The 13,574-nt window shown below is 40.8% G+C and overlaps 2 protein-coding genes across 9 annotated transcripts in view; both read left to right on the top strand.

Annotated features, from left to right (window-relative positions):
* Positions 1 to 5,191, top strand: part of LOC127473973 (ovoinhibitor-like) — a 225,811-nt gene extending 220,620 nt beyond the window's left edge. Inside the window, exon 16 of the mRNA XM_051794250.1 lies at positions 5,140 to 5,191. Within this exon, the coding sequence (XP_051650210.1) occupies positions 5,140 to 5,176 (37 nt within the window). The 3' untranslated portion in view covers positions 5,177 to 5,191. The remainder of the gene's footprint in view (positions 1 to 5,139) is intronic.
* The window catches only part of EBF1 (EBF transcription factor 1), a 272,964-nt gene that overhangs the window by 75,396 nt on the left and 183,994 nt on the right, over positions 1 to 13,574 (top strand). The gene's annotated exons all lie outside the window — the stretch shown is intronic.

Here is a 13,574-nt window from a genome sequence, read left to right on the forward strand (position 1 = left end):
ATTAAGAAAGACTTGTGATTGACTGAGTTCATGAGGCATGTCAGAAAAAACACATCAATGTCTTTACAACATGAAAAAATAGATCCCAATTTACTTCCAACTTCATGAGAAATGTGCATTTGTAAATACTCTTGAACACATTACAATAAATGGAAATAAGTCAAGTCACTATTGGGAAAATTTGCCAAATTCATGCTAAAATATAACCTTAGACAACTAAATGCACCTACTTCTTTACGTATAGAGAAGTTCTTGCACTTCTGGCAGGCGTTTAAAATGTTCCTAACTTTTTTTCCCAGTTGTTTCTATTCAGCAGTGTAGTAATTGAAAATGTTTCCAATGAAAATGAAAACGATATTCAAAGTCTCCCACATTTTGTTTTACCTACATCATGCTAGAGCACTTAGAGCTAAGGCACGAGCTTTAAGAGCAAAAAACCTGCACACAGTTGTTTTTTATTTTTTTTGTGAAAAAGGAAAACTGGCTAGTTAGGTAAGGGAAAATTTTATCTAAGATGATTTTAAACTAAAATTCTAATGACTTGTTTTAATCACTTAAAGTGACTAAAATGTTGGATAGTTTATTTTCTGCCTTAGCATAAATACTTTTAAAATGACAAACATTTTAGGATGCTGCCAAATACTGTCATCTCTTGGCAACCTTAACATTTTATGCTAGATGTATTTTTCTTGACAACAAAACAATTCTGTCTGTTTCTCCTCTTCCCCCTCTTGAAAGGCAGCAGTGGCAAATACAGGGTGTTTTTAAAATGGATTATATCTGTGATGACTTCTTCTATATATAAATACAGATTTAAAATCTACTGACTTTAGAAAAAAAATCCAACTTTTGGGGTCACTGACTGTGCCCTTTTACAATTGTGTTAAATAATAACATTTCTTTCTTGACCCCTCCCAATATAAATTGAAAGAAAAATCTTAATTCTGTGACAAGAAACATTACTTTTATGGCTGGGTCACAGCACAGTGAATGTAACTGTCCTGCTGTGACTCACTGCTCTGCCACAGGCTCCTGGCATGGACATGGGCAAGTCATTTAAACCGTTTTGTGCCTCCACCTCATTGTTGTGAGGTTAAAATCCACTAATCACTGTGAAGTGCTTGCATGGCTCAGCAGGGAGGATCAGACAAGTACCTAGAAATATATGCCAAATCTAGCAAAGGATTTGAATTGTGCAGAATGACTGCAAAGCAGTTTAATACTTCTTAAACTTTTAAAAAATACTTTGAAATGCATTTTAAACTCTAGAGATATGTTGAATTAGCAGCAAAGACTATTCTGTTCAGGTAAGCCTAGACAATGGTAACAAGAAAAAAAAAATATATGGTCTAAGTTGTTAAAATGGTACAGGAATATATACAAGTTTCTGAAAGGCTTAGAAAGATTGAGATTAAGTTGTAGGACATTTATAAATTTCATGGGGTAAAATTACTTGTAGGGAACCAAATACAAATCTTTTGGCTCAAGAAGAAGAGCACCCTGTCACTTGCAAACACCTTTGGATCTTGGTCAGAATGCCAATGGGCTCCTTTAGCTTATTTCTTGCTCTCTAGAGATAATTCGGAAGTGTGATTTATTTTGATCATTCTCACTCCAAAAAGCCTACAGACTGAACAAAAGGGCTTTTCAGATGCCTTTTGACCAACCAGTCCATGAATTTGCTCATAGCAGAGAACCTTATCTTGCAGAATCAGCTTTTTCTATGTGTTTTAGGGAATAAAAGGAGCCACAATCTTAATTTTTATTAAGTGGGCCCTCGACAACAAACTTCTCAGAAAGAGAAACTGTGGATTTTCCTCAAATGATCACACACCATAAAAATCCATGTTCACTTTTGGGCTTTTTGATACATGTATCAATAACTGCTTTTGTAAATAAGCTTTTAGGTAGTGTGTTTGTAAAATAACAGTTTGCAGGGAATGTATGGGAATTTTTGAGATCCACAGTTGAATTTCTGATAATGATACTGAATTTTTAAATCATTGCAATCTGCACAGAATACCTAAATGCATCTGTATTATATCACATCGACCTAAGAGGCATTGAAGGAGTCCCTCTACTCACTTTGTTCCTTGGAGCAGGCTCTGAGTGCTATGAGGTGTGTGGTCAACATGAAAATAGCTTGGAAAAATCCCCATCCTCACTTTGCCAGATGCTCTTTCTCAAAGGGGAAGAACAGCTCTGGGGGGGCCCAGAGGAGATGGGGAGGATTCGAGCACTCACCGCTTGCAGTACCAGTCCCTTCATCAGAATATGATGAGCAGTTTCTGGAGCCATTGCATGTTTTATTAAAAATGCTTTTTATAGAAAGAATATCTCGTTCATAGTTTCTCATAGCACAGTTTCATTATGCTGTGCTCTTCTGCTCTGTATATAGTGCTGGTATTACTGATCAGCCCTATTAGCAAGGTTTCAAAAGAACAATTGTGTCTCTGTAAAACCTTGGTACAGCGGTTAAAAATAAACCTTCCAGACTGATTACAAAATCAGCACTGTACTGATGGCAAGAGCAATGCTTCCTTTGCTGGAGTAGCTGCCTGTTTACATTTTACTGTGAGTCTGGTGTCTTGGTTTTTGAGTCAGAAGCATGTAAGGACACTGGACTCTGCTGAGGCAGCCTGCAGTTTTGATGGCTAGGCCATAAAGCCTAAAGCTCCTTTGTTTTTTGTTTGTTTTTTTTTTTTTTTTTTCCTTAAAAAGGCTCAGTTTAACATAATGATTCTGGGATGAGGGAACTAGGCTTGGTGTAAACCTTTGTCGCTGAGATTTGGTGTCTGGGACTGATGACCATCACATCTGAACACAGTGGTCCAGCAAGCAGCCAGTGCACAAATGATTCCATTGAAGCCAATGGATGATGAGAAGAAGGAAGGAGAGTTTTTGCTGAAACTCCCATGCAGGTGGCCTGCTTGGTGCTCTTATCATTGACTGTTAGTTGCTCATGAGATTTTATGACTTTATTTTATCATACAGTGGAGAGGTTTTGGTGGCCATAAAGTTTGTGTTTTCGTTTGCTTGTGGAGTGTCAGCAAAAGTCAAGATGATATTGGTGTCTGTTGGGGGTCCTGGAAATGATACAACAGGGTTCCACCCATTAACAAAGGGGCCAGTGCTGCTGTAGCACTATAGTGACATCAGCCATGTAGGAATATTTGGGAATCTTCTGCCTGTAACTAAGCAGAGCTGTAGGTGTGACTGTACCTGGGAAAATGGGCTGTTGGTTTGGATATCTAGCCTTGAGCATTTGTTCAGGAAGTTTGTGACAAAGTGGACATGTTGGTGGCAATGGCAGAGCCAGTGCCTTTTCCTTCTTCTTGCCTTGTCTGTGACAATGGCACCAGAGCCCTGCCATGTGGACAGAGGCAGAGGGGGATATTGCCAGTGTGAAATCTGTGCACAAAATGGGGGAAAACTCAAGAATCCAGTAATCCTCACTCTTATTATAAGCTTCACAGGGCTTTGGAGGGACCTGGCCACCTTGGAGCAGCTACTGTGAAGAGCAGTGCATCTCTTCGGAGTTCCTCCACATAAAAACGTGTGGAGTGGTGTTGAGCTGTGATCCAGATTTTCCACCCTGAAGAGCTGTGGGGGATGGTTTTGATGCCAGACAGCTGTGTGGCTGCTGATCCAGCTGCACTGCATTTGGGGGGAGGAAATTCAGGAGCCAGTACCACAGGGGCAGGCTTTTAGTAGCATCAGATGGCTGGGGCTGAGCTTCCCCATGCATCTTCCAGCAGTGCTTTACCAGGCAGCTACACCTCCTCTGCTGAACTGAGGTTGCTAGTCCATCTGTTCCCAGCTCCAGAGATGATGGATAGGATGCTGAACGCCCTATTAGTGAGTAACCTAATGCCAAAGTCACAAAAATGTGGGGATCTTGGCTGCTCTGTAGGAACCTGCTTTTCCATTGCTTTGAAAGGAAAGTTAAGCATCTAAACTGAAGTGTAGGTATTGAAATACCTTCATGGATCTTGGATTGAAGCAAGGTTGGAATATGATATCCTTAATATATCACTTTGCTCCTTGTTTAAATATTTATGGGGAAGACTTGGGGCAAGGCGAGGGGGTGATCAGGCTGGTTGTAAAGTGAGAGAGGACATGGGGCTCTCTCTGATGTCACTGCAGATGAGTCATTTCTCCACATTAAGACTAATCTTACAGAGGATTATGAGCCTTATCAGGTTAAAAAGAACACTTTGAAAATATCTTTAAAGCCTTTTAAAGTGCCTGGCCTAGTTCAGGAGAAAGCTTTTTTGCGTCTCTTATTTTGATTACTGTTTGGCAGGGAACTGAACACTGGAAATTTTCATTTGTGGGTTGTATCTCCAGAAACCCAAATTCCCCCCTGAGAATATTTGAAATCCTGTAGAACAAGAGGATTCATGGAGTTTAAGCTGCAGGAAGTTCCTCTTTTGCGATAGATAAGAACCCCCTAAGTTTAATAGAGAACCCCCCCATATTTGCATGATCTGAGATTTCTTCCCATGTATTAAATAATTCTCTGTATACAATTCCTTTGGATCATTCAAAGAGGTTTACCTTGGTGGGAGTCTCAGTCCTCCCACTCATGCACTGTGATCCATTTTTCTGAATGGCATGTTGCATCCACATGGTAACTACACGTGCCTTCAAAGAGCACTGAAGATGGGTAGTCTTCAAGCTTGCTGCTTAATTACTTTAATTTCATCCTGTTTCTGCCCATCACCATGCAATCGGAATCACTCACTGATATTGGAAACAGATACCTGACGGGATGGCCTTGGAGCAGCTGAGGTTATGGTGTAAGACAGTTTTAATAGGAATATGCAGTCAATTACACTTTCAGAAAGGCCAAGAAATGCTTGAACCTTTTCAGAAAGTGCATTTATATACACAAAAACTCCTCGTGTTTCCTTTTGGTTCCTTTTTTTTTCTTTTTTCTTTTTTTTTGAATCTTTCAATTTCTAGGAAACATAACCAAGCAGGAGACAAAGCTTTTTCAGTGAAAATGCCAAATAGAGTGCTTGTTTCATTTAAATTCCTGCCTTGAAAAGCAATAACCTTACATTCAGAAAAAATTGCAGTGGAGGATGGAGAGTAATGAAAATGCAGAGCTGAGGTCTATTTGTCCCATCTGAGGGAAAGCAGGGTTACAGAAAACCTTCTAATGAGGTGAATATGTTCTAATGCACATTTGATTTTTTTTTTAATACTCAAGCTGTTTCTGCAGAGTACTTTAAAATGTTGAATTAAGATGTGATTGTTTTCTGCCTGTTGGACTTTCCCTTGCAGCTCCAGCCACACCTCTTTGCTTAACCTGCCCCATTTATTATACTCTGAGCAACATATTATATATTCCAAAGGCATGCCATATCCCATCCCAAAATACGTACATATTTTTTACATGCTTAGATGGGATATATGGACCTAAAAGCAAGGTAACACCTGTGCCACTGTGGGTCTGTGTATGCTGTGTGCAGACTTTGAGGTTACAGAATAGAAATAATACAGTATTTAATATGGAAATAGTGATAAATTTGCAGGTAGTACTTGATTTTGTTATTTCCTAGGGGGATCTGGGGGCATTATGATGCCTCTAACACATGGATATTCTAATAGTAATGCATGCTGCAGTGATAATCTCCTGTACCAAAACAAATAACACATATTAGAATATGGAATTCAAAATTTTTCTGATTGTTAGGTAAAGTGATTTTTAAATTAGTTTTTAATGAGTTCTAATATTTTAATACAACACAAATTTTCAAGTTAGAGGTGCTTTATAGATTTTCTTTTTTTGTTTGTTTTAGACAAAGGGATACAATATTACTTTGTGGGATAACATTTAATTAAAATATACTAATTTATGTATTTGTTTATTAGTTTTATCCCTAAAGCAGCAAAAAACTCTGCGTAATTTTTATGAAAAATGTAAATGAGGACTTTGGCATCACTAATAAAGTGGAATTAGCATACATTTTAAAAATGGCTTGTTTCACTTTAATAAAATTTATAGCAATCACTTTAAAAGTGCCGCTTTTCTTGGGAGCACAGTGAGTTTGCACTGAGGCAGCGGAGGGGACTTCTCTTTCCTTGGGCCAGATTTGAGGCCATGTTTCACTGTCCCATTGAGTGGGACATGTGTGATGTGCCCCTTGCTTTGTCACGTCCTTGGCTCGTGCCCGTGGTGTGATCCTGCTTTACAGGGTCGGTGACTGGGGGGATGTGCCGGTGGGAATTTGGCTCCTTCAGCATGAAGGCGTCTCCAGAGTTGGCTTTGGCTGAGGCAGGATCAGACTGCTCTGGGAATAACCTTTCATTTTTCTAATTTCCTTTTCAGCTTTATTAGGTTTTACCTGATGAGGTCTTGTCAAAAAGGAAAGTTTCCTCTTATTACTTTCAGCGTATGAGGAGTTGCAAGGCAAAAGCCCAGTCGGTCCTGAGACGGACAAAATTTCCATTGAAGTTTATAGGAATTTTGTCTGAGAAATGGTTGTTAAGATCAGGCCTCAGATTTTTATTCTGTGATATAAAGCACCATTGCAAGACGAGCAGGGTTGCTGGCAATCTGCTAATGGGACTGTTTGTGTTTGAGTTTCTTTGTCGTTTTACTCATGAGTACTTACTTACATAAGTAAGACCCTGTAACTTGCCGTGGGCTCGGTCCGTGCTGTCGAGGGGTTGTGGTCTGTGGAGTCAGCTCTTGTGAGCCATAATCTGTAGCCATCAGTGTGGCTGGGCACAGACAGAGGGGCTGGCTGCACTGGCAGTGATGAGGTCTTGTTGTTTTGGGCTTGTTTGGGAGTATTTGTATGCATTTATTTGAAAGAAAAAGCAGCATCTCCTCCCACTCCACTTCCAGTTTCTCACCTTTTTCTTAATCTGCTTATAAGAATGATAAAAATGAATACAGGAAGATAAATAGTTTCAGAAACGTTTTGAGAGCACAGTGCCAAGCATTAGTTTCTGAAGCTAAAATACAAAAAAAGCTGGAACCCGGTGCTTCAGTGGGGCAGTCTGGTGGTGGATGACACAGGGATATGGGGAACAGGAACATGCTCCATCTCCCTGTTCCCTCACCATTGAGATCCCTCCTGAGTGTCTAGTGTGGAGGCTCCTTGGTCCCCTGCCCATTTAGAAGAAACATGAAGGATTGTCTTCAATGCTCCTTCATTTAACCTCTTAAGGGGTTTAGATGCCCCTGGATATCCCCATCTCCCCCAGTCCCACACCTTCTTCCCCTTGGAAAATATCCCTGAAATGCAGCCCAGCCCCTTTCCCCTCCATCCTCTCCCCCTCCTCCCTGCTGTTACTTATTTGGGTTCACACTTTACTTTAGTGCCTTCACAGGCAGCCTGTGCAGGGGCTGTTTGTTCACAACCTGTCAATAAACATACGTGTTCTGAGAAAAATAGTGAGTTTCATGCACAGGCTGCTTGGGAGGGTGAGGCAGCAGGAGATGGGAGACGGCTCTGCACTGGGAGGCTGGCAGGATGTTTGAGGCGAGAAGAGGAGGGCTGCTGGCAGCAGGAGAACCATGAGGAAGGGATAGCAAAGGCCACTGAGGAGTGGCAGAGTGCCTGGACCCTGTGTGGGGACATGGGCATGAGCCTTTGTACAAAGCTTTCCCTTCCCTTCTTGGGTGCAGCAACAGGGGTACTGGTTTGCCACCCATCCAGAGCAACTTTGCAGAAAGTAAGGTTGCTTTTTATTGTTGTTGTTGTTTTCTCTTTCTCCCTCTCAATTTTTTTGGTCAATTATCCACGTCAGTGAAATGTTTTAATGAGGAAATCCTGACTGCGGGAAGGTCAGGAGATGAAAAGCAGAGCTGATTTTAAAAATAACGCCCAGTTTTACTGCGCGGCCAACTCCCAATGTGTTCTGAGATGAAAGGGAAAGAAAAGCTTCACAGTATTTAAGCAATAAAAGTACTACAAGGAAAAGCTCTTTCATAGTCTTTGGCTGGCATGGCGGGGTGGTACAAGGTATGGGGGAAAAACAACCAACTTCTTCAAAGCAGCGTAGGATGTAGAAAGTAACTCACACAGAATTTATATTCACTACATAGATGTCTATAAGTGTGATTTTATATTACATATAGGCATAAGCAGATGTAGGGCCTGATTCTTCAGGCATGTTATGCAAATGAGAAACTTTTCTCATGAGCAGTTGAGATGATCATAAATTGGACTGATTAAGCACATGGTTAAATCTGATCAGGATTTAGTTCACGTACTTATTCCTATATTCGCCTATATTCCATCAGTGTAAAAACAAATTATACTAATGTGACATTAATATCTATTTGCTACCATCTGGGATCTTTTAAAATGGTATTTAATTTCTTAATATTCTGAGACTTTTTTCCTTAAAAATTTCATGTATCATTAAAAAAAAGTCTAGTCTAAGTCACAAATGCATCCTTTTTCTCATGTATATTTGATACCAGGCTCCAGTCTAATCTGATAAAGTGCACTTTGCCTGTGGTGTCTTACAATAAGCTGGCTGCATTAGTGCCGGGAAAAATCAATACCGATTTATAATTTACCATTGCAAAAACCTATCACTTTTTATGACCCTCCATCCTGGCTCATTAATATTACATTAAAACACACACACCCCTCTGCAACAGGGCGAAATTGTAAGCTTGTCAGGTTTGTAGTCATAAAGAAAGCTTTAATTGGTCTTAATTTGGGAATTCAGCATTAGATTTTGTTTATTTGTGCGATGACTATTTTTTTAAAAGTCTTGCTTACTTTTGGCTGATTTCTAAAATGCATCCTGGTAATGCATCAGTTTCTCAGCCAACATCTCCTTTCAGGTTTGTTTTCTTTTTAATGCACGAAGACATGGTTTTCAAATAAAGCCTCTCCCTCCAAAATTTCAGCCAGGTTAGGTAAATCACTTGAAGGCATTCCTTGTTTGGGATTTACACTCTTGATGGAGGTGATAAAGTATAACAAGTTCTACCCATTGTTAACATTTATTTTTCTAATCATGGTTGGATTTTTTGTTTGTTTGCTTTTCATCAGAGTTCTAGAGGACTGTTTTGGGGCAGAAATATAGAAATTGAATCACTGTATGTTATATTGTTTATCTCTCTCATAAAATGCCTTTGTTTCCTGAACTGGCAAGAGCAAAGGGATCAGTTGGATCCTGTTGGCCCAATCCTGCAGGGTACAAACAGCTCAGTGCAGTTTACAGAGCACCAGCATCTCCAGCTGATTTCAGTGGACCTAATAATTTCCTTTCTTCACTGTGCACAGAAGATGACAAGAACTGTGAAGTATAGAACCAATCATGAATTCAGTTTTTTTTCCTTACATATTTTAGAAACAAAGTTAAAAAATCAAAACAAACCAAAACAATAACTCACCCCCTGCAAAGAAAATTAAAACAGTTTCATACTCATATGTTTTTAGACTCTAGAACTCCTTATATCTAAATTCTTTCCAGATAGTGTCAAAAATAATGATGTCAGTGTTTATATTGGCAACAGAAAGGTGCTCTTTATTTATTTCATACTATTCCCAGAGAGTTTCCAGGGATTATTTTTTTTTTCTCTTGTTAATATTGTGGCGATTCCATCCTAACAAGATGATTCAGTCTCTTTCTTCCTGCATAAAATGTTAAGGAATACATAGGTAGACGGCGTGTTAACCCAGAAGTTTTTTTTAAATAAATAAATAAATAAATAAATAGAAACCCCAGGAAATTCAGTGTGTTCTCAAGTGTGCAGTGGATCCGCACCATGCAGCAAGTACATGTCGTGATTGGGTTTTTAAAAGACGTTCGCCTCCCCACTGACTGACAGGGCCTATTGATTTTTTAGGTTTCTGCCGTCATCAGTTTTCAGCCTCACAGCGGCCATATGTCGAGGTCAGGGCGCGCGGGGGCTCGGGCAGGCAGCCCTCGCCACATCCAAAAGTGAAGGGCCGCTGAAAGAAAATCAATCATGTCATAAGTGGGAAGCATCAAAAATTTTCCCCCTGTATGGCCAGGGCCCATCAGGCTGTCTCCACTCCCGGCGAAGGTTAGGCATCTGTCAAGCCAGGCTAGGTGAAAAGTATTAGAAATGCCAGTTAACCCGTGGTACGGCTGAGCGGAGCCGCGCTGCCGCTGCCTTTGTTTGCCCAGGGAATATGACAAGGTTAGCGTTTTCACTTAATTTTTGAGACAAGAGAGCTCCCTCCACTCCCACAGTTAATCTGCAGAATGTACTGCACTGGTTCAGTTTTTGGCAACCAATGGTGAGATGTGCTGTGTGTGCACACACGTGGGCACGTGCAGGTCTGCAACTCACCCATTCCCATGGAAGTTGTACTTTCTTCTGGGAAGTCATCACAGTCTGCTCATACGGTCCCCAAATGTCGTTCTGAAGTGAAGCAGCACTACAGGAGTGTGACTTTTTGAGCAGAATGTGTAAGTTTTCAGTGGTTTGGGGTTTTCCCCCCCCCGCAGTAATGATTAAATAATTTGCTCCTGCCCTGTGCAGATCTGGATGTTGCTTGACTCTTGTTTCAGAATATCTTCACTGAATTGACAGTAAATATTTCCATTGTTCTGCTAATTGGGGAAAATCTATTTCATGCACTCTGTGAAAGTATACTGCTGTGCTGTATGATTTTAATCTTTCTCCTCCTGTTCCATTTAAAATCCATACAATTAGATTGTGCAATTATGCTAAATAATCGATCTTCTGTATCTTGTTTGCCACTTACATGATGCCTCTTGCAGAGAGGAAAACGTATCTGAGTATGTCCACTAAATTTGAAATACTGATTTGGTAATACACTGGGATATTTAAGATTATGTTGGCCATCTTTCAAGCTTTCTGATTGCTGATCATGTGCCCTGAGGAATATTGCAGTAGGCTATGGATAATAGAGTGTGCGTGGATTTATTGTTAAGCAATTAGGCAAAAAGAGAAAACAAATTTATCAGGACAAGAATGGGAGCATAGCCTCTTTTATTTTTTTTTTCCTTAATTCTAGATGAAGAGCAGTGCTACTGTCAGTAAAGGCAGATTTGCCCATTTACTTTTGAAAAAAACCAAACATGTATTTTCCATATTTGAGGCCAATTTGTATCCCATCTTCATGTGCAGGTCTTGTGGACTTAGCTGAATAGAAATATCTCTTCCATGAGTGATTCTGCCCATTTAAGCTCCTGAGGGGGATCTTCCTGCGAGCATTTTTCAGAGTAGAGCACCAGCACAGCTCACTCCTGAGCTTGTCCTGTGTGCAGTAGATGATCCCAAGGAGATGATAGGATGGGGTCTGTGATTTAGACTAAAAGCTGGGCTTTAGTTCACCACTTCAGCATTGACTTTTGCTGCCTGACCCAGGCTGTATACTTCCTAATAAATATTTTAGCTCTTTACACTCCAGTGATTATGCTCTCCATTGAATACAGATAAAAAGACAAAATGTTTCTTTAATCAGTACTGTGATGTGAGACCGTTAAGGTAATAGTGCTTGAAACTATTAGAATCTCTAAGATATTGACTGGCTTGCTTTTGGCGTTGCAATTATAATTGTATTTTTAGGCTGTGTTATATGGTTTTATAGTAGTTATTCTAACAGAGAAGGCTTCCCTGTCCTGCCTTAACTGTATGGAGATACATAGGGGAAGGAATTTTGCAGTCCTGAGCTGCAGGTAGCAGATGACCTAATTGGGACCGATATAATTTGGTTTGAGAGTGTGCAAGGAAATCCAGGTCATCCCTCTGGAATCCGCAGTGAATAAGCGTAGACAGATTTGAGGGGAAAAAATGTTTGAAACCTTCCTCAAAGTGCATTTTAAGCTCTTGAACTGTTATGGGGAAGACTGGGGGCAAAAGTTATCCTTTGTGAGTTTAAGGCAGATCGGCTGCATCTGGCCAAAGAAGTCTCTCCTCTGCAGGCGTGTATCCCCCATTCCCTCAGGAATGAGGGTCTCCAGGTGCAGAGCTCTTCAAACTTCATCCACTAACGCCAGTTATCCTGACTTGTAGATGTAGAGAATTGCAGTCCAAAAGAGATCACAGAGATGCAGTCTGAGTTTCTGCTTGGCACCCACCAGTGAAACTTCCCTGTCCACTGCCCTTTGCAGCATCAGCAGACTTACTGTGAGGTTGGATTTGATGATGTACTTACATGATACAGGACAAACTATGTTTGCTAGCTTTAAACTGGTAAGCATTCCAACTATTAAGAAAAAATAAGCAAGGATGGCACCTCACATTTTAGAATTGCTCCAGATTTGGTTCAGAGGCTGAACCTCTGCTGTAGTTGCAGATGCTGTGCCCAGAGTGCTGTTACAATTGTGGGCACTCACCGTCTGCAGTGTAAGAATTACTCCTGTGTGGCTGAGCAGTGGAGCTTTGCATGGTGCAAACCAGCAGCTCCTGGGAGTTTTGATTTCTGACTTTTCTAAGTAGAGCGAAGCTGGTTTTGCCACTGAAAGGCTGCATTGAGTGAAGGCTTTTTCAACCAGAGCCTGATTCACTGGTACTGAAATAGTTGGCTCCTGGTCCCAGAGTGTCATTCCAAGTACAGTATTTTCTTCCCAAGTGAAAATTAAAGTGCTGAGATAACAAAAGTCAAAAGTAGTCCTTCGAAGTCACCTGGTAGCACTGACTATGGCTCCTGAAGATGGTAATGTGTGTGTATGTATAGATGTGTTTCTGGGCACACCTGTAGAACTTGCTATTTGCTGCAGGCTGTTTTGTGCAGCCACAGCTGGTTGTTCGTTGAGGGTCTTTATCCCCTTCCTAATTTGCCTTTGAAGATGGATTAGTTAATGTCTCTGGCACTGCACTCTGGAGCACCGTGGAAGTGTTATTATAATTGTTCTTTGTCAGCTAGAGAATGTTTCTAAGGAGTGTGAACCAGATCCTTCCCACTGACAGGGACAGGCTGCCTTGGCTCTCCATCCATCTGATGTGGCTCAGAGGGGGCTTCTGATGGCCACATTACTTCATTCTGGCTGTTCTTGTTTCTCCTGTCACATCATTAGTCCATAGCTGGGACCAGTGTGTAGGCTGGCTTTGCCTCATGGGCACTCAGGAGAAGACTCTGTAAATAGCCTGAGCAGTTTAACCCAGGGTTGCTGTTGTGCAAGTCTTTACAGTATTTACCCAGGGTAGCTGTCAGCTCTGCAGCTCCTGCTCAGCCAGATCAATGTTTCCTTTCTTCTACTTTATTTCCTTCAGAGCTGGCACATTGTAATGCTGCAGTCTGCAGGAGCACTGCTTTTCCTTTAGCTGAGAAATACTTTCTCCCCCCATTTCCTGGAAATTCTAGACCTCCCCTGTATTGCATCTGATACCAGGACTGTGGCTCTTCTGTGCCTGAACATCTCATATGTATGGATAGTATCCTTTCTCCTTGTCTTCAACTTCCATTTCTTTTCCTTCTTCCACTTCTGCAGCCTTTTTTTTTCTTCTTTCTCATTTTTTGTCTGAAATACATTGCTGCTGTATGTGCATGTTCCAAACTTCATTTCAGCCCTATTAAAACAATAAATTCTGATGGTTCCATAGAAGCTGTTCAAGATCTCTTGGGCCAAAAAAAATAAAAAAAATCCTTTTT

The sequence above is a fragment of the Manacus candei genome, unplaced genomic scaffold (assembly GCF_025592945.1).
Source record: "Manacus candei isolate 608988 ecotype Guabito, Panama unplaced genomic scaffold, ASM2559294v1 h1tg000037l, whole genome shotgun sequence".
NCBI classification, from domain to species: domain Eukaryota; kingdom Metazoa; phylum Chordata; class Aves; order Passeriformes; family Pipridae; genus Manacus; species Manacus candei.